This window comes from Piliocolobus tephrosceles, chromosome 2 (genome assembly GCF_002776525.5).
Source record: "Piliocolobus tephrosceles isolate RC106 chromosome 2, ASM277652v3, whole genome shotgun sequence".
Lineage (NCBI taxonomy): Eukaryota > Metazoa > Chordata > Mammalia > Primates > Cercopithecidae > Piliocolobus > Piliocolobus tephrosceles.
In genome coordinates, this window is record NC_045435.1 from 179379513 (window position 1) to 179400880 (window position 21368).

A 21368-nucleotide genomic window follows, 5' to 3' on the forward strand; every position below is an offset into this window, starting at 1 on the left:
ACATCTTAAAAAATGTATCATTCCTTTTGCCTAGTGTTTCTCAGTAAATAGAAGCAATATGGGCATTCATAAAAAAATGATTTTTCTCATGAGGACAAAGTTTGAACAAAACAAAAAAAAAACACAGTAAACTGAGATCAGAGGGGAGATTCTACGATTTCTAACACCAGAAAACGTCTACTGGTTCCACAAAACAAAACTCTACAATTATACTATGTTTTCTTCTTTAGACAATGTCAGTTATGCAAGGTAAAAACTCTACTGCTGTGAGAACAAAAGACTGAGCAGAAGGGTACTAGGCTAAAGATGTTTCTGAAAGTAAAAGTTAGAGTGAACCAGTTCAGAGTTAAAACTCAGCCTCGCAGGTAACCTGATGGCATATGCAACACGTGAGGCGCAAAGGAAAATCAGTATTTCAGTAGTTTGGGGATACTTGACACACATGACATCTCCCTCTTCTAGGGGCAGCCTTTGTGCTAAGACCGGATTTGGATCTTAGCTCACCTGACTTTTAAAACAGTCTATGAATGTATGATCTCTTCTCAAATTTTACATTTAGGAATCCCTCCTCTTTGATGTGGGAGCCGCCTAAGCCTGGTCCTGGCTCTCTCTTCACATTCTCTCCCTAAATGACCTTAACAACTTCTACAGCTTTGAGTCACTGTTGATATGCTGAAGGCCTCCAAATTTACATCTCAAGCCAGGCCTCTTCTCTGAACCCGAGTGGTAACAGTCAACTGCCTACTGGACATTTCTACATTTCTACATATCCAAAATCAAACTCCTGGTTGATTTACCCCAACCATACTTACCTCTTCAATGAAATCACCATCTGCCCAGTTACTTTCCACAGAAAACCAGGTGTCAGAACTATTCCTCCCTCAAATGTGCAGCCCACTGGGGCCCTGTCTATAAATCTGTAAGATACCACCACCTTTCACCTGGGGATCTCCTGCCTTGTTTTGCCACTTTCTCATCTGTCTCCACAGAGTTGTGAAAGTGAAAGAAAAATCTAGTCACATTACTACTCCTTTGTTCGAACAACTTCAGTGACAACCCAATACGTTTCAAGTAAATCCGAACTACCATCATCACCCCGTCCCGCATGCCGGACCCGGCCTCCTGCTTTGCTTCACCCTGATCAGCCCATCCTCACACACAGCATGGCAGCTACCTGGCCCGCCGCCAAGCTTTCAAAGAAGCCAGGTGTTTTCTTTGCACACAGCCCCACATTGCCTGGGGATGCTAATGCTACGGCCAGCTCCTGCTCCTTCTCATTCTTCAAGTCTCAGGATGAATGACACCTCCTCAGAGAAGCCTTACCTTACAGCTTCACATTCCCCTCAACCCAGATCTCCCTTATCCATAAGTACCCCCCACTTTCCTGTTCCTTCATGGCACTTAACATGTTGGTAATTTTGTGTATCTCTTGGCCAATTTTGGTTTGCTTTCCCCAATAGGAGTTTCATGGATTCTGTTTTATTCAAGATCCACTGAGCGACAGAAGCACAGCGTCTGACACAAAGTGCTCAGTAAGACGTTGGCTGAATGAATTGAGATTTTTTTTCCAATCATCTAGAAAGACTGACTCCTCTTCATTTGTTAATTTCTACCACTAGAAATATTCTCAATTCATTTATCAAACTTTCTTCTTAAAATAAGTAAAGCCATCATTTTAAAGAATAAACACACGAGAGGCACAAATTAGAGGCGCACACCATCTCTCATGATTCTGGCATTTTAAGACACACACACATGCAAAGTACCTTTTACTGTGGAGAATAAAAAACAACTCTCATCTTGAAAATTCTGAACCATCTAGAAGGATAAAGTAAATGTGTAAGTACAATTAAGATCCAACTGTCATTTCTTAACTAAAAATGATTTTAAAACAGTAAATATTCTTCTCACACAAATACAGGACTCAATGGCCAAAACGATAATTCATGAAGGCAGTGTGAGGCAGCAAAGATGCACACGTGCTGCACTGCCTTGTGTTCACTGTGCCTGTCCATGATGGTCCCTGAGAGACCTGGTCGGTCACCCGTGTGACCCACAGGGGCACATCCCCTGCCAACTTCAGTGGATGATGACTCTTAACAAAAATTGCATAAAGTGCTCTTCTATTATTACTTGCTTGCCACCAATCACTAGGGGAAACATTATATATCTTACATGTTTTTTTAAATTAGTCATCAAATAATAGACAAAAGGAAAACACATCCAGTGACTCACCTCATAAAACGGGCCAAAGCCTTCCACTATCCTAGAGTCCCCCAGTAATTGGCTGCATCCTAAAGGGCTGGGGGGGAAGCTACGCCAGTTTTCCTTGGCTTGTATTCCATGTTATCACTAGGATGCCTGTAACCCACGGTTATAAGTTCTTCCAAAGTGATTCCCAACTCTCAGGAAATGATTCTCATAAGTATTTTCAAAAGAGGTCACAGAATTTTTCTACAGTTCTACAATTACATGTATAAAAGTAAATACCAGTGTGAAAAGGAAAAACAAATGATTTGATTTACCTGATCACTAACAAGAATGTGAATACCAGTGGGACCCTGTCTGTAAACCTGATTAATTTGGTGGAGAGGAATATTAAACACCAGCGCAAGTTTTCGAGCAACTTCTGAGGCAATCATTTCTTCCAAGTAGATTGCATGATAAACTGAAATTAAAAAAAAAAAAACAAAAAGAAGAGCATTTTAACAGTGATCTTTGATCTGTTTTCTACCTGATCTGTAGGATCTGTACAAAGGTCACACCTTTCAAAGTACCAAAAAAGTAAAAAACACTTTAAATGGGAATAAACTCTTTCTTTCCCCATCTTACTACCTTGAAATCTCAAACTACCAATCTAAAACGTAAGAATACATTATTTATATCCAGAAATATAATTTAATAAACATTAACAGAAATCCCTGGACAAAAAGATTTGAGGTTTGAATTTTTCTTTATATTTTTATTCAATGAATATAGTTTCATGTATTCAAAATTTAAAAACAGGAATTGGCTGCAAATGGACATGGGGGATCTTCTTGACACAATGGAACTCAAACTGGATTTTGACAATGGCTGCCAAACTCTCTAAATTTGCTAAAATACCATTATATACTTAGAATGGGAGGACTTTATGGTATGTAAATTATGCCTGAAGAAAGCTGTTTTTAAAAATAATATATACTTCATGTATTCCTGGCAATATACAAAAAGAACCCTAAAAGAGTCACGTTCTTTTCGTTCATTTTTTTGAGACAGCGTCCTTCTCTGTTGCCCAGGCTGGATGGAGTACAGTGGCACAATCACAGCTCACTATAGCCTCTGCCTCCCAGGCTCAAGCAGTCCTCCCCACCTCAGCCTCCTAAGTAGCTGGGACTATGGTGGGGGCACATGCCACTATGCCTGGCTAATTTATTATTATTATTATTATTATTTGTAGAGACAGGGTTTCACCATGTTGCTGAAGCAGTCTTAAACTCCTGGGCTCATGCAGTCTAACCAGTTAGGCCTCCCAAAGTGCTGGGATTACAGGCATGAGCCATCACGCCCAGTTAAGCATCACAGTTTTTGATCCAGTAATCCTACTATTAGGAATTATCCTAAGGAATAAAAGCTATCTGTATATGCCCCTCCCCCACAAAAATTTTAATATAAAAGATACTACATGAAAAGCTAAGAATACAAACAATAAAGTGTGATGCTTCCTTACAGAAAGCCCCAGCCACATTCCATCCAGTGTTCTGCATTTTTGCTACACAGAACTTAGCAGGTTATCTGCAGAGTGTACACCTGTAGTGAGTCTCACTCTTGTAGGTCCTGCTCAGTTACTGATTAAAGCCAGACATGGCTCGGGAATATCATTACTGAGAACTTTGCTTCCCCAAACAAGGGGTTTGTAAGTATAGAAACCCAGAATTTTCCATTACATAAAACTTAGAAGTTGGAACTAAAATTATAGTAAGACTATAGAAATGATCTAGAGAAGGTGTCACCAAACCACAGTCCACATGGGCCAATTCCTGCCCTCCACTTTTTTTTTCTTAAATAAAGTTTTACTGGAACAGCCTTATCTACAATTTACATATTGTCTATGGCTATTTTAGCACTACAACCAGAGTAAATGTGAGAGACCCTATGTATGCTCTAAAGAGATGGAAATATTTACTACCTGACCTTTACAGAAGAAGTCTGCTGATTACGGGAAAATATCCAGTATGTCCCCACATCCCTCCACAAACACTCATGTCTGAGGACACACCTTCCAAAATATTATAATCTTGGCCATATGTAGGTGATGTACAAGCTCTTGATGATACACGGAGAGCTCCTTTAAATTTTTATCCTTTAAGAATCTGTATAATCTCAAAATTCAGAGCTTCTGAAGTCAAAATGATACCAAATACAAAAGTTCAGAGTAGTGATGCTATCCTTCCAATTTTTCAGTAAAATTCAAATCACAAAATATTTTTCAGAGTTCTATCCATTATTATGGCAAATAACTGCATCTCTGAATGCCATTAATACATCTTTTTTTGAAAAGTTCTGAGCGTGTTACCTTTGTTCTACTTCAGAATATGGAAAGAAGGAAATATTAACATATATCAATACTACAAATGAGAAAATATATGCATTTTAAAATGCTTAAGGGCTGTATTTAAAGGCGAGAAGAGGGAGAGGCCAAGATTTTTCTCTCTGTCCTAACCTAGCACTATACCATACAATTAAACGCTCAGGATGAGAAGCCCTCCCGAGATAACATACTGTCTGGTATTATTTACAATGAGCTAAAGATACAGCATCAGACAAGGTGCCACACACAAGGTGCACAGTGCTGGCCGAACACTTGTCAGTGACAAGTCCACACACTTAGGACTATTACATGCATGCACTGTTGCACATATGTTATACTCTAAGAGTTTTCCCCATCCCTAGTCAGGAAAATGGGGGACAAAAAAAGGAAAGAAAAACCCTCCTGCTTTTTTTGTTAAGCTGCCAGTGTTATATTCATCATTTCAGCAAATCTGACAAAAAAATAAAAGCCAGAAAGATCTCAATGCATTCAAGCTAGGTTTTCCACTTGTTACATATTTCCAGCATGAAGGGCCACATGAAAAAGAGACCCACAGTGTGGCTGTAATAACTGAGAAAGAATGCCAGCTTCCTCTTCTCCCAAGGACTTGGCCCTAGAGCTGCCACCTCTCATTGCTGTCAAGGCTCCCTCATGAGCAACTTGGCATTCCTAACACAGCAAGAGTTCTCCAAAGCCTGCTCAATCAAGTCTTTCCCATTTCTGTTTTGACAGTTTCAGAAGTGACAGAATCGAGATACCCTCAATACCTACCATAGGGTGCCCCACTGCCATTCTCACTTGCACTGCTTGCAGCTTGCTGCTGCCCTTGCAGCGCCATGCTGCTTGGCTGCTCCCGGCAGACATAGATGGTTAAACGGGGCCTAACTGACCTGCAATCAGAAGATGCCACTGATGAGCCTGGGAGAGAAAGCTGCCTTACACACGTACAAATGTGACAACTACAGGAATCTAAGTTCTATTTCCTTATGAGAACTTTATAATGTTATTTCGTTATATAAAATAATTCACTAATAAAAATATAAAAACCACACACCTCACACCAACTATCACAGGTGGTCTAATATGATGATCCAGACTCTAAACCATTGAGATGGTCTGTCAGATGCTGGTAAATTTAAGTTTCAAGATTAAGTCAGCAAATTAAAAATCAGTAAGATTCAATTTTAATGGAATTCTCATACCACAAGTATAGAAAGAGCAATGATAGTAAATGGTTCTTACAAGCCAGCACAATTTACAGTTTCTGTCATTTTAATTCACAATTAGTTTACATTTTTAATAACTGTTTAGTAATAGTCATGACCTTGAAAACCATAGATTCTGTATAGCTCACCTAAATTAGAAGTTTTGTTTTCTTGGCAACAAACCCAGTCGTCTTCAAGAAATCAGTACTGCCCATGTGCATTTCTACCAGTCTTACAGTCTACCTCTGCCCTCATCAGTGCCTGCATCATATCTGGGCCTGCCCTGAAGGTGTACACAAAACAGTCTTCTTGTGAGCACAATGCTGCCGATGCTCGAATGCGCACACAGGCACACACGCCAACCTAGCGTGGAAACACATTCTGCCCAAATTCCCCACGCGAAGAAAGGTACATTCTTATTTCAAGCAAAACAGTTCACAGTATTTTACCTTGACTTCAGTGAATTATAGAGCCGAATTCCATCGGCTGCACCACAAATTTGAACTAAATCCTCCTTTGTCAGTTTTAATAAGTCGGCACCTAGAAAAGAGCAAAAATATTTTTCTCAAATAAATGGAAAAAGAACAGAACTGCTTTACAGGCATCTGTCTTCATGCAGTCCAATGTCCTTCAAAATAATGATAGATATCCTGAATATACACATATACATGAACAATACAAAAAGACAGACACCCATCCTTCAGAGCCAAGGAAAATGCTGGCTTTTCCATGTGCTGTATCAAGAAGGAGCCTAGAAGTCCAGAGGCCGATGAATCAAATCAATGAGTGTAGGGCCTAAAGAGCTCTTCCCAATACAAGATGTCACTCATCTACCTTATTTAGTGACTGGGTTGTGGCTACGTGAAGAAACATGATTCTGACCCACCCCATAGAAACAAACCCTGAGATCATCCAGGCCGGTCAATCTTTAATTTTACAAAAAAGGAAATGGAAGTCCAGAGTTTGTGGGCTTTGCCTAAAGTCTGTAAGAGTTGGTAGCCGAACCAGGACTGGGCCTCTTTATACTGAGACGTGCAATGTACAGTCAAACATTCTATAACATAAACAACTCTGTCACAGCAGCCACTTTTAACAGAAGAATGGCAGAGAATCACACATTATACCCTAAGATTTCCCCCAAGCACATCCTACTTAACGTCATTTACAAGTGTAAATGTCTCTCTATACAGGTTTCCTATAGCATCACCTAGAGAAGCAGTGTTTGACACTTCTAAAAATTCTATCTAAACACTTCCTTCGCTTACTATAGAAGAAAAAAAACTTACATGTAAGTATATGGAAGCCATACCTGAGGACACAGACACCATGAACTACTACTCAGAATTTCAAGCATAAATGATATGGCATCTAGGATTTGCTTTGAAATACAACAGAAGGCAGGAGAGGAAGTAATGGAGAGCAAAACTGACCAAATGCTGGTAGTTTTTGAAGCTAGGAGATGGCTGCATGGGAGTTAATCATATTCTCTCTACTTTTTAATGTCTGAATTTATCCATAATCTTTTGTTTTATTCTCTAACAGCTAGGATACAGTTTATTGGGGGAATTAAGATGAACTTTGGGATGAAGGCTTGATTTCCATATGATAAACAGCCACTTACATATGTAAGAAGATAATGAAGTCATCTTTCTATTTTTTAAAGGCTCAAATGCGAGAACCTACAAAATTTCTAGTCTGTAAAACAAAGATCAGAGAAGCATATCTCCCATGAGACAAGAGCATTATTAGAGTCATTTTATAGAGTCAGGTAAGCAGAGAGGCTCTCTTTCATCTCTCCACTGGGGCTTACTACATACACCTCACAGTTGTGACCAGAAAGTACTGTGTATGTGTGTGCACACCCTTAACCCATACGGAGAACTGGACAGATAACTGCATGTACAACCCATCCTGAAATGCGAATGCCCACAAGGATCACAGCAAGAAGACTCACTGCCCTCCTCACCATGCTACTGTCAGTGCTGTGACTCAAGAGATGTGCCGAGAGGGTACCATGGCTAGCTCCTCACCCACTTTCTTGGAAGAAGCCCCCAGGAAAAGGAAAAGGCAGAAGGCCGCGCCATGTGATCACTGCTTACAGCGAAAAGGGCTTAAAACTCACCAGACAGAAACACGGATCTGCCTGATGTAAGAGGAGTAACATGGGGCCTCCCTCAGTTCCAAACATTGGCGCTTTTTCTATGTGCTATGCTTTTCATCTGCCTTCCATACAACAGTGCAAGACAAACCCCAGCTCCCCCACCCTGAAATTTTACAATTTCTAGTTTTTCACACATAAAAGGCTTTACTTAATCATATAAAAATGTAGTCCCCAGCTAGCAAATGACTTCCATCTGGAACTTTAATTTTAAAGAGACAAAGAACTACACGAGGAATACCTACTCATTGCACAAACATTACAATACGTGGCATAGTAAGAAATCATGTTCTTCGCAAAATCAAGCTTTTCTTCAGGCTGAGTGTGTGCACACACAAGTTCTGTCCTCTCAAAGGGATTCACAAAGTTGTGTTTTAATGGCCCTATTGCACTGCAGGTGCAGGAAAGCTAACTACCACTTTACTGTGATCCAGCACTTCTCAGGATGTTTGGCCAGGACATGTTACTAGGTGGTCATGTTGGAAAAGACTCCCAGAGCCAAATATATTTGGGAAATGCTACCTCTGCCCCACCTGGCAGTATCTATTACTGTCCCTCTAAACAGGTTTCCTATAGCACTACCTGGAGACGCAGTGCTTGATAGCTTTTAAAATTCCTTCTTAACATTCGTTTAGCTTGCTGTGCAAGAAAAAAAAAACTTACACATAAGTATATAAAAACGATAACTGAGTACATTCAGACTATGAAACACTACTTAGCAATAAAAAGGATTAAACTACTGATACACACAACAACTTAGGTGGCCATTATGCTACTGAAAAAAAGCCAATCTCAAAAGGTTATATACTATATGATTGCATTTATATAACATTCTCAAAATGACAAAATTATAGACAAAATATAAAGTGGTTGCCAAGGATTAGGGATGGTAGGGGAAGGGTGTGGGTGTGATTCTAAAGGGGTAGCGGGAGGGAGATCCTTGCAGTGATGACATAATTCCGTATCTTACTGTGGTGGTGCTTACAAAAATCTACACCATAACATACATTGTGCCAATGGCAATTTCCTGGTTTTGCTATTGTACTATAATTATGTGAGAAACAGAGTGAAGAGTACACCAAAACATCACTGTACTAGCTCTGTAACTTACTGTAAAACAAAAATCATTTCAAAATAAAGTTTAAAAAATCATGTAAAACTATATACACATACACACAAATGAGGGCACACAAGTCTGGTAAAACTGTTGACTGAACCAATGTCAATTGCCTGGCTTTAATAGCATATAATAAAAATACAAGATATTCCTATTGGGGGATTGATATAAAGAACTTTTCTGTGCATTTTTCTTTGCAACTTCATATCTATAGTTATTTCAAAATTAAAAAAATAAAGTTAATAAAAGCACAGAAACAAAAACAAAACATTCTCATGCACAGATACACACACACATACACATACCTGAAAAATTAGAGAACAGTCTTGTGTAGGAAGAGAATCTGTTTTTGAGCAGCCATTGCTGTGTTTCCTGGATCGTAGCTGAAGGCTGAATTTGCTATTAACAATGAAAATGAACATAAATAAAAGGAACCATTCAAACTTAGAACACTTAAACAATTAACACAGAAAGCCTCGGAGTTTGAAGTAAAAAACACCCAAAAAGAGCATGAGTCTGACTCCAGCAACCCAAATAACGATGCAGGCCCTTGTCAGAAACTTAAACATGATACACAATGGGATGCTATTCAGCCATAAAAAAAAGAGAAAAATCATGCAGCTGCTAATGAAATCATCTTTTGCAGCAACATGGACAACATGAACATCTCATTGTCTTAAGTGAAATAAGCCAGGCACGGAAAGACTTATATTCTCACTTATATATGGGAGCTAAAAAATTTGAACACATGAAGGTAGAGGTAAGAGAGTGGAAAAATAGGTAACAGAAACTGGGAAGAATGGGTGAGGGATAAGAGACAGGATGAGAAGAACTGGATGAAAGGGTACAAACAAACATACAATAAAATAGAAGGAGTAAATTCAGTATTTGATAGCAGAGTAGGATGACTATACCTAAAAAAATGTACTCAGGTGATGGACACCCTAAATATCCTGACTTGATTACCACACATTATATACATGTAACAAAACTTCTCACCTACTCCATAAATTTGCACAAAAAAACAAAACTTTAAAATGTAGGACCCTGAAAGCATCAGACAGTTTTAGTAGAAAGATACTTACTTCACCAGAGCCCTGTGAAGCTCCATCTCCCTGATGATTTGGGGAAGAAGAATTGCTGGGGAGAAAGGAGAAAGAAGGAAATGATGATTTTTGTAATGCATATATGTTTTAATCAAGGCATTAAAAGCTGTTTATGCAAATTTCAAGTAAGGCAACAGTGGGAGACAGCTATGAAAGTTTGCAACAAAAATGCAAGCGCAACAGCTTAGGGTGTGGATATGATGACGAAATTAAGACACAGAAGACTGTGTCTTAATCTGTGCCTTCTTCATCTGTTCTAGTAAGAAATTCAAGTTTTGTGAAACAAAAGGGCTTCCCCAATTATCTTCGGGGATGCCAAGGAAAATGAAGGATACACATTAATTTTTTTCTTTTTTTGAGACAGAGTCTCACTTTGTCGCCCAGGCTGGAGTGCAATGGTGGGATCTCAGCTCACTGCAAGCTCTGCCTCTCGGGTTCACGCCATTCTCCTGCCTCAGCGTCCCGAGTAGCTGGGACTACAGGCGCCCGCCACCTCGCCCGGCTAGTTTTTTTGTATTTTTAGTAGAGACGGGGTTTCACTGTGTTAACCAGGATGGTCTCGATCTCCTGACCTTGTGATCCACCCGCCTCGGCCTCCCAAAGTGCTGGGATTACAGGTGTGAGCCACCACGCCCGGCCTGCACATTAATTTTTAAAAGTTAGGGGGAAAAAATACAAAACATCAAATTAGATAAACAGTTGACAATAAATGCAAAAAAAAAAAAAAAATGAGCTACAAGAAATAGTATAACGATCCTAAGCAAAAATATAAAATTATACTCCTTTAAGTAATACATATATCTAAGATTGATGAGGGTGAATTTCAAGAGAACAAAAGAAATTAACTTGTACCACTATCCTTGTGCTTCTAAGTAAAATGAAATGAAAACTCCACAGGGAATAGGGCTACCTTCTGGCTCTTGAGCACCAACTCCTTTCTTAGCCCCCGTGCCTCAATTGCTTAGGTTTATTATCTTGATTATTTATATCCTTTCTACCCATAAGAACTTAAGCTCCTTCATACGGAGGTCTGTTTGGTCACTAATGTATCGGAACACTTAGAACAGTGCTGGGAACACAGTGAGTTCTCCAGCCTACTAGTGAGTACATAAACTTACAGCTCACCTTTAAAGCCATAATCATTTTCTAAGATTATTCAGACTGGACTGACGAGGAAACTATTCTAAGCCCTCAGAAATGGTAACCTACTGGTCCTCTGGTCACTCCTCTCAGTTGCTGAGTCCAAGGGTATGTTTCTACTCTCAAAGCATAATAGCCTACATGACAACAAGCTGCCTTCTCAGTTTATCCGTCTCCTCAGAGGGAGAGCACATTTCTGCTTGCTTTCTCATCAGACCTTGTCAGCATGACCTGAGAACCTTTTCCTTTGTGGTCTTAGCTTTCATAATTTTCCTCCCCAACAAGAAACTTCCTAAAAAATAGGGAACTTCTGATGTGAATTACCCTGCATCAGTGCTGCAGCAAAGCCCTGGAATGGAAAGCCTCCATGGGGTACCGCTGCACCTTCAAGATGCCCCAAATGCCGTCTCCTGCTCCCACCCCGAGCTCACTCTAAACTCTTGCCAGTCAAGGCTGGATAACAGAATAAAGAGTCCACCATTTCCATTCCTAAAACCACAGCAAATCTGTAGAAACGGAAAGGTCTTCCCTTAAAGATTCAATTAAAAAAATAGTGTATCTATAGGGAAAGAAAAGAAATACTGCAGAAAATAACCCATTTGATATAAGCATTATAGACAAGTGGATGAACTTAGTAACAAACTGACTTTGTCCTTCTCTCTTTACCTATAGACACTATTAATGTTGTCTTTAATCTCACAAAGAATGTATCTTGGCTATATCTTGAAAATGGCCCCTTGTCTACAATTACCATAGCTGTGACTATGTAAGGCACAAGGGGCTTGGAGTAAAAAAGGCTGGTAGGCGAAGAAAAGACAATGATTGTCCTCTGCCACCGAGATACAGGCTATTTCCCCTTACTATTTCCTTCAGGTACAATATAAACAAAAGGCTGCTGTACATGGAGAGATGGGGAAATGAAGGCACATAAGCATTAGTTAGCTGCAGGCACATTATCACGCAAACCAGATACCTGTCTGGGACACTGCAAGTGCTCTGCTGTGGGGAGGTGAAAGTGGGCGCTGGGGAAGGGCTGTTATTCACATAGGCTGTGGGGGCATCGGGCCACGGAGAACACTAAGGACAGAAACAGAAATAAATTAATGATATGCTTTTAATATGTGGAAGAAATATTTTTGTAATTCACTCACTAGCCAAATGCAAGATTATAAAATGCAAGACAGCTGACATTTATCAAGCAACCTCACAGACACATGTCAAATTTACTTCTGTGTGGCAAAGAAAAGTTTTACCTGCTGTGTGCGTCTAGACACTGATTAAAGAAGACCTAAAGTGATGACAGCAGCAAAAATTTATAAAGGCATTTAAAATATAGGCTTAAGTATAATTTGCTTTCAAGATCTTTCTCCTCCCTCTTTACCAGTATCCTCTTTATCAGTTTCCCAACAGGACCCTATCAAGATTTAAGAATGGCGAAGACAAGAAAGAATTTATAAGCAACATCTGACATCACATGGTGACCTGAAACATGGCTCTGACCTAACTAGTGCTCATTTTGCCCTCTTCCCCAATAAGCAGCCTCACCAGTACCCATTTGCTTCTTTGATACCTCTAAAGAGTAATAATCCTCAAGACAGACCAGACAGACCCAGCATCAAAATATATCAACTGTGTACAGTACTGCCTCTCTCTCTCTCTCTCTGTTTTATATTTTCTGGAAGGGTTAAGGTGAACTTTAGTATTTTTCAGCTCCAGGCAAAATTCTGACCAGAAACAGAACAAAGACACGGAGGTACATGAACTATTACAATTAGGAGAGTTGAAAAAGTCAAAGTCAAAAGCATGCTAAGCATACCAGGGTAATCTCAAATACAAGTCTTCAAACTTGACATATAGACATCACATGATGTGACTTCACTATACAGGTATTCTTTCTAAAAACCAATGGATCTGAGGACTCAGTTTCAAGGGTCCCCTTTCATAATCATCCTTCTCTCATTTTACACAAGAAAGGCATCACATCTAACCATAGCCTTGGGGTTTCAAGACTTTCCCAGGCTGGACATGGTGACTCATACCCCTAATCCCAGCACTTTGGGAGGCCAAGGCAACAGCCCAGGATAGCTCAGGATAGCTTGAGTTCAAGACCAGCTTGGGCAACATAGTGAAACCCTGTTTCTACCAAAAAATAAAAACAATAAAATAAACATGAGGCTGGGTGCAGTGGCTCACGCCTGTAATCCCAACACTCTGGGAGGCTAAAGCAGGTAGATCACAAGGTCAGGAGATTGAGACCATTCTGGCTAATGTGGTGAAACCCCATCTCTACTGAAAATACAAAAACTTAGCTGGGCATAGTGGCGCGCGCCTGTAATCCCAGCTACTCGGGAGGCTGACGCAGGAGAATCGCTTGAACCCGGGACGCGGAGGTTGCAGTGAGCCGAGAACATGCCATTGCACTCCAGCCTGGGTGACAGAGTGAGATTCCATCTCAAAAATAATAAAAAATAAATAAATAAATAAATAAATAAAATGAAGAAAGACTCTCCCAAAGCCACGCTAAAGACACTAGGATTAAAAAAAAAAAAAAAAATAGCCAGGTGTGGTAGTGCACACCTGTAGTCACAGCTACTTGGGAGTCTGAGACAGGAGAATCACTTGAATCCGGGAAGGGGAGGCTGCAGTGAGCCATGACTGCACCACTGCACTCCAGCTTGGGTAACAGAGTGAGACCCCATCTTGAAAGAAAGAAAAGAAAAAGTACATAACTCTAATGACGTAAGTTTTTCTGTAAGTCAGGTGATTTTCAACTATTTGCTATCAAAATAATTCAGGAGGACCTACTGTCAACTGACATATATTGAAATAATCTAGTAGATCACATAAAAATGTCCCTGGGATTTTTGACAGATGATTCAAAAGGACTTCCAGGACCTAAATGGCATTGCTGAAAGAAAAAACAAAATTTCTCATATCTATAAAATTCTAGAAGTTATATTCTACTCTGTCTCATCATTCAAGATGCACTTCCAATAATATTTCTATTTTTACATTTAATAAATATTCATCAAAATCTGTAGGGTTTGTTGTTTTGATAAATTGGTACTAATAAGTTTTAAATATCTTGACCGAGTTAAGAGGCTATGGTCATAGAAAATTTTAAAAATTAAATTTCAATTTATGTAAATTTTTTGAAAGGTAATTTTTTTAGGGTGATCATTTAAAAATTTCAGTTTGGTCATCTGAAGCCTCAGGAAGAAAAAATAAAAATAAATAAGAAAAAATTTTTTAAAGATTTTCAGGCATAAAACTATGTCATATTAAGATAAAATTTAAGGGGAGTGAATTAGAAACATGAGACCAAGAAGGAAGAACAGAGTAAAATTTTGGATTTAATGAATTTTTTGAATGAACAATAGCAGTGGTCAAACTGCTATGGCATTTAGATTCCATAGGATGCACCTCAAGAGTAATGTTACAATTTTATCTTAAATTGTAAATACAAATCGCCACCATGCCAGAACATTGCTTCCTTTGCAGCTATTTAAATTTATGATGAAAAATTTTAAGATGAAAACTTTCAGATGTCAGTCTGGAAACGTTCAAGTGTATCCTTTCTCAAAATTCTTTTGAGGCCGGGCATGATGGCTCATGCCTATAATCCCAGCACTTTCGGAGGCCAAGGTGGGAGTATCATTCTGAGGCCAGGAGTTGGAGATCAGCCTGAGGAACACAGCAAGAACCTGTCTCAACAAAAATAAAATTTAAAAAGTACTCAGGCATGGTAGTGTGTGCCTGTAGGCCTAGCTACTCAGGAGGCTGAGGTGGAAGGATCACTTGAGCTAAGGAGTTTGAGACTGCAGTGAACTTTGATCACATTACTGCACTCCAGGCCCAGGTGACTAGGCAAGACACTGTCTCTAAAAAAATTTAAAAATTATTTTGAGTAGGTAAGTGTCAAGACCACTGGTGTAATGGAGCTAAGAAACTGTGAAGCACACTGAGGGCAGAAATTAAGTCTCACCAGTGGTTACAGGGGCTTAAAACGCTTGTCTGACATCCATCAAAAGCAATGGATACATGGAAAATAATCTCAACTACCCAATTATTTATCCCCTTAGAAATAAGAAAAATGACTGCAGACTTATTACTTCTATTATCAGTCAACTTTCAAAAAAGAAATCTAATTTAGCTGGAGAGCTTTGAATAAACTTATTGCATGGCATACCAACTTTGCTATAAAATACATTTTACACAACAATGCCCATTCTTTTAAAAGTACGGCCTTTTAAGCCAGGTGAGATGGCACACATACACCTGTGGTCCAACTACTCAGAAGTCTGAGGCAGGAAGACTGCTTGAGGAGTTGGAGGCCAGCCTTGGCAACACAACAAAAGCCCATCTCAAAACAAAACAAAACAACTAGACTCTTGTTTTTCTTTCCATCTTACAAAGTATCACCTCCTCAGTTTACACTGTTTGATGAACCCAAGACCCTGTGAGCTGACTAGCAAATCTAATCATGGGCATCACACACTGTCGCCTCACCTCTACTATCTGAAAGATTTTCTTGCTGCAACATCCCCTCCACATGTAAAATATAACACAGCATAACATGCACATATAAATAATATCAACCATTTAATATTAAAAGTATCAAGTCTCTCTAAACTTTTGGTAATTATTGCCAGCCATGTGAAGAAATGAAGTCATCAAAAAGCTTCAAGTTAGCATGGCAGAGTAATGTAGAAACACCAAGTTTACCAAAACTCCGTAAAATTTCACTTTTAGGTATTTAGAGTCTTCTAACATTCGAAAAGCAAGCAATGGTGCAGTGCCTATGCTCCTGAAGATAGTCTGTAATTCATAATGGTGCCAGCAATGCCTGCGCTCATAGTTATGGTTTCAGTACACCGTGAACACAGTCCCTCCCCAGGTAAAGAATGATCACCCATTTTAGGCTGTAGAAATTGGCAGTCATCATTTGAGCCAATCATATACAGCTCAGAGATGAAGACCAACAGACACACTAAGAGTTTTATTGTACAGCATCTCCTGGTAACCAGTAGTGACTATTCAGTGTGGGACCATTTCATTTGGCATCTTTTCGACTCTAACAGTAAATCTGGATATCCCTTTTTACTGAAAGCCAATTGTAACAAGACAAAAACTCTATGAAACGTTGGCCTTCCTTTGCAGAAATTTGAAGAAACATATGAAATCCTGCAAACTTTCTTTTTTAAGGGATCAATCTGTACCCTGCTTTTTTAAAAACAGGTTTTCAAAATGAGCTCTAACCACCCCTAGAAGCATCTGAACAAAATCAAATACAGCCAGGGCAGCAAGCAATACACGACGAAGATGTGAAATCCCAGGCCAGTGAACTGCTGACGTTTTGCATACTTTAGACTTGAGTTAAGAATCATTAAGAATTTACCAACAGTTTTCCCATCTTCAGATTACATCTGGGCTATAAGGAATTTCTTTTATTTAGGAATTACCAGAACCCACTTCTTTACTAGTTAAATGGTTTATAACAGGAGAGGAAAAGTGAGTTACCAGAATCCCCCCGACAAAGAAGTTTACTAAGAACCATTGGTGGGTCTTCAGCTGGGAAATCAGAAAAGGATAAAAACAAAATTGCTGTGGTGGGTGTTTTAGGAAAGAATATACAGCTGTTTTAACAATCTTTGATTCGAATTAAAAAAAAAAAAAAAGAAAGCCCAGTTAAAGAAAATGTAATGTGTGCTTCCAGCGGCACTAGGATGAGTACAATTTCAATTTCATTGCATAGAGAAGCACTAAAACATTTTTATTCAATACTATAATTGGAAATGAGTTTCTTGTGATAGTGCTTATGACAGTAACATTCAAAGCCTACATTTAACCACAGTAATTGTGATATGTATAAGAGTGAAAAATCCTCTGGCACTTTAATAGTGCAAAGACTGCAACAGTGAATACAGCAGTCATGAATTCTTTAATGTTCTGTGTTTACATTTACTGAAGGTATGTAGCTGATCTAAGTTTGCAAAGCAGGATCATCCTTTGTGGACTAATAGATGAATAGTCATGTCATAAAATAAAGATTTGCTATACTTGACCGGACAAACCACATATTCAACCAGATGACCCTGACTGCATATTGAGGGGGACCCAGGTCTAAGTGTAGCAAGGTACACTACTTTGGCCTGAAGCATTAATTCACAATGCAAGTGCCAAGAAGAAACATGAATCCCATCAGTTTTTTTTTTCTACCAGTGCTGCCAAACAGGCTTTTAGAAGCATAGACAGACACACATTTTTATGCTACATGCAGAAAAATGTGACAAAGAACTGCACGTGTAAATGTCAAGCTTGCTGCCATCATCTAACTGTCCACAAAATTTTCTTATCAAGTATACATATGAGAAAGCAAGACCCTTTTCAGTTACACAAAAATAATAGCTAATTTACTAAAGAAAGTATTTTCAATTAATTTCAGTGCTCTTGAAGGAGGTGTGTGTGTGACGGAGAGAGAGGGAGGGAAGGAGGAAGGGAAGGAGTCAGGGAGGGAATACATATCTCTGAGTGTCTTTTTTTCCCTCCAAAACCACCCAATATGGTCAACATTGTTTTTTGCTTTGTTTTAAAGTGTTAGATTTAGGAAATTTTCCTCAGTGAGGAACAAACAGAAGCAGGAAGTCTAAACAAAAGCAAATTAAATCAAGACATGGACATCAGAAACAATTTGGCTTTACTTTGCGGTGGAAGGTGGTCCTATATCTAACACTGCACAAGGTTTCCTGCACAATGAAAAGAGAAGCAGAAGCCCCTTACACTGCCTCGCTTTGCCAGAGAATCACCGTAGTCTGCTGGCAAAGTCCGCTTGCTGGACTTTTTCTGCTCATGTTCAACTGCATCTTCAATTATAGGCTCAAGCCTCATCTGGACAAACACCAAAGATTGGGATCAATGTCTTTTCATTATACAAAGAAAGATCTAACACCCTGTTTCATGTCTCTTCAGTCCAATTAAACAAATGTATGACAACAGGATTCAAAGTTAAAGAAAATGCAAAACCCCAGCAGTGACAAAAATTGGACTTTCTAGGCCCCAACTTAAGTCTCTTGCCAACTTCAAAGTTTTTAAGGTCTGTTTCTAAGACCTCATTGGGATTTCAGCATCTTCATTTAAGATCCCACCCAGGAAACAGGCTAACAGAATCCCCAAATTTAAATATTTTCCCCACAAATTTCACAGACAATAACATGTCAAACTTCCACCCAATCTTCCCCAACCCTTTTGTAGCAAAACTCATCTTAGAAATAGACTAATATGCAACCTTTGCTTCTCTTCCAAAACCAGATGCTGCACTACATTACCTCTGTGAGGATTGTGGTATCATAGGACGGCTGATACTTTTCTTTTTCATGAGCTGTTCTCTTCTCCATCTTCTCTCGGTCAGTTTTTTGTTTCCTGTCTGCACCTTTAGGCTTAAAAACAAAGTATACTATTTCATCCATCAGGCTGCAGACACACAGCTTTATAGGCAAAACTGAGCCTTAATTACGGAAAACCCGGGTTCTCTCTCTTACCTTAAAAACTTTGATTTGGCAGCTAGCTGAGTGTAGATGATCTGTGTATTCCCCATTTTCGTTCTGCTTAAATGTGTCAACCTGGATCCTAAAGGGCACTCCCTTTTCACCTCCGTGCTTCCGTGGAGTAAATTCTGTGCTGATGCAGTGTACCTATAAAATGATTCAGGCTGAAATGGATTCAAAGACCTACCACTCACTGGTTATTTTTCTATTTTGTTCCCTCTTGAGTGACTTGACACCACTATAAATTCAAGATCCTTTAAAATGAACTCATCACACATATTAGCCAAATTATCTGTGAACCTCTCTAATTGTTTTTAAGATACGGCTTCCCTCTCACAAATCCAGCTGAGCCTCTCCAGACTTTCTGAGTTCCTGCCCATCACAATGCCTCTCCTCTAATGCGGACTTGGCTCCCATCAGGGGTACAACACTACAGTAGCTTCCTATGTATACTGCCCACCTCCACCTGGGACTGTTTGCTAATCTCAGACCCAGGGTCCTAAGCCCTGTTCAATCCACAGCAATCTTCACCTCATCATTTAGAGCTTCTGTTGTTTGTCCTCTACTGCCATTACCCCTGCTCTACCAGCCAACCATCTTACTGCCGTTCCTACAGACACTAATTTGTGATACTTTGCCTGGGGAAATTTCATAGTCCAGAAAACCCACTACCCATCCCATTCTGTATCCATCTAAACTCTTTGGTCAACTCTTCAAAGTCCATTCAGGATCCAGAGGGCAATACTCATTTTCCACCACTCCTGGCCTGTCTCCTAATACCCACCCTGGATGACATCCTTAGGGTTTCACACAGAGTTAACAGCAAGACCTTGGTCATTTCTGACTGCTACACATCCCCTCTTCTAATGACTCACTATTAAAACTGATCTCTGTAATATGACAATACAACCTGAGATGTAACGCCAGGTCTTGTATCACTCTGATTTACTACATAACTAGTTGCCTTATAGACAAACACCAACAGTATGAGTTTATATCAATATTTGGCTGATATAAACCATGCCCCCAGTGATTTAACTGATGGAGAGTAATATTGGTAGAATACCAAAAGGCAAAATACCAGTTATTTTTTACAGTTCATGCAAAGCATAGCTTATGTAGGCTGGTCAGCATATTACCTACCTGGCAGTTTAAATTTCACCACATACAAATTTGAACATTCTGGGTGTTAGAATTACTATTTTTTTTAAACACAGAATAATGATATTATAGTTACTTTTAAAAAATCATCTCTTAGAGACGTGATATTTATGGATGAAATGGTATGTCTGAAACTTGCTTTAAAGTACTCTAACAGGCTGGGCACGGTGGCTCACACCTGTAATCCCAGCACTTTAGGAGGACAAGGCAGGCGGATCACTTGAGGTCAGGAGCTCAAGACCAGTCTGGCCAACATGGTGAAACCCCCATCTCTACTAAAAATACAAAAATCAGTCAGGCATTGTGGTGCACACCTGTAATCCCAGCTACTCGGTAGGCTGAGAGATGAGAATTCCTTCAATCTGGGAGGCGGAGATTGCAGTGAGCCAAGATCAAGCCACTGTATTCCAGCCTGGACGACAGAATGAGACTCCATCTCAAAAAAACAAAAAACAAAACAAAACAAAACAAAAAAACCGTGCTCCAACAATAAAAAAGGGGGAAGAAACTACAAAAAACTGCTAAAGCCAGGTGACAGTTACATGGACAATTAATCATCATTATTATCCTATTTGTAGAGGTTTGAATTTTTCAGTATTAGAATGTTTTTAAAATAATGCTAGAAGGAATTTTAAAACCTCAATCTTTTTTCAATTGTATCCTCTTAAATAGCAGCTTTTGTTCAAGAGAAATATATCTCATGAAAAACAGACATTTTCATTATTGGGACTACTAGTGGTAAAAATAACATTTGAATAATGCTTTACATATCATGGAATGTCTTCATATATGTTAGTTTAAAATAGGATGAACTTACTAGATTAAACCTAACTATGCATATAGAAAGACACTACAACATAGTTTACAAATAGGCATTTCAAGGAAATGATACTGTATCAAAAATTCAATCCTGCCATGACCTAAACAACTAGGTTAGTATGCTTCTAATAATGTAAAAATCCAAACCTGAATGAAAGCAGAGGTGCGTTTTGCTGGGTCCCACAGAAATTCAACCGCATTTAACTGGCTTGGATTTGTCCTTGTGTCAATTATTCCCACAGACATTGGAATATCTATGTTTTAAAAAGAAGTTACATAAAAACTTGTCCACTTTAAATAACTTAAAAACTTACAACCTATTATATTCTAATGAAATAATTGTAATTGCTTTGAACTCTGTCCTTCAATGGTCTCCATGATCAACTTCCTCAACATCGAAACCTACCCTAAATGAGTATCACAGTTTCCCCTACCATGGTTTGTATTTCATTTTTTTAAGAATATGATAAGGCTAAGCGCAGTGGCTCATGCCTGTTATCCCAGCACTTTGGGCGGCCAAGGCAGGCGGATCACCTGAGCTCAGGAGT

The 21368-nt window shown here is 39.2% G+C and overlaps 2 protein-coding genes across 7 annotated transcripts in view; one reads left to right on the plus strand and one right to left on the minus strand.

Moving 5' to 3' along the window:
- FBXL2 (F-box and leucine rich repeat protein 2) overlaps positions 1 to 21368 on the plus strand; it is a 129409-nt gene that overhangs the window by 96322 nt on the left and 11719 nt on the right. The gene's annotated exons all lie outside the window — the stretch shown is intronic.
- UBP1 (upstream binding protein 1) overlaps positions 1 to 21368 on the minus strand; it is a 63109-nt gene that overhangs the window by 12602 nt on the left and 29139 nt on the right. For 3 of the 5 annotated variants that reach the window (XM_026455672.2, XM_026455674.2, XM_026455673.2), the window contains 11 exons: positions 20968 to 21074; positions 18835 to 18987; positions 18622 to 18732; positions 18077 to 18184; positions 12270 to 12373; positions 10136 to 10190; positions 9356 to 9449; positions 6225 to 6315; positions 5342 to 5460; positions 2526 to 2668; positions 1767 to 1818 (listed from right to left, as the gene is read on the minus strand). In XM_026455672.2, the coding sequence (XP_026311457.1) occupies positions 1767 to 1818; positions 2526 to 2668; positions 5342 to 5460; positions 6225 to 6315; positions 9356 to 9449; positions 10136 to 10190; positions 12270 to 12373; positions 18077 to 18184; positions 18622 to 18732; positions 18835 to 18987; positions 20968 to 21074 (1137 nt within the window). Of the gene's footprint in view, positions 1 to 1766; positions 1819 to 2525; positions 2669 to 5341; positions 5461 to 5490; positions 6059 to 6224; positions 6316 to 9355; positions 9450 to 10135; positions 10191 to 12269; positions 12374 to 18076; positions 18185 to 18621; positions 18733 to 18834; positions 18988 to 20967; positions 21075 to 21368 lie in introns of those variants that run through there. The other 2 variants (XM_026455675.2, XM_026455676.2) reach the window with 2 other exon arrangements.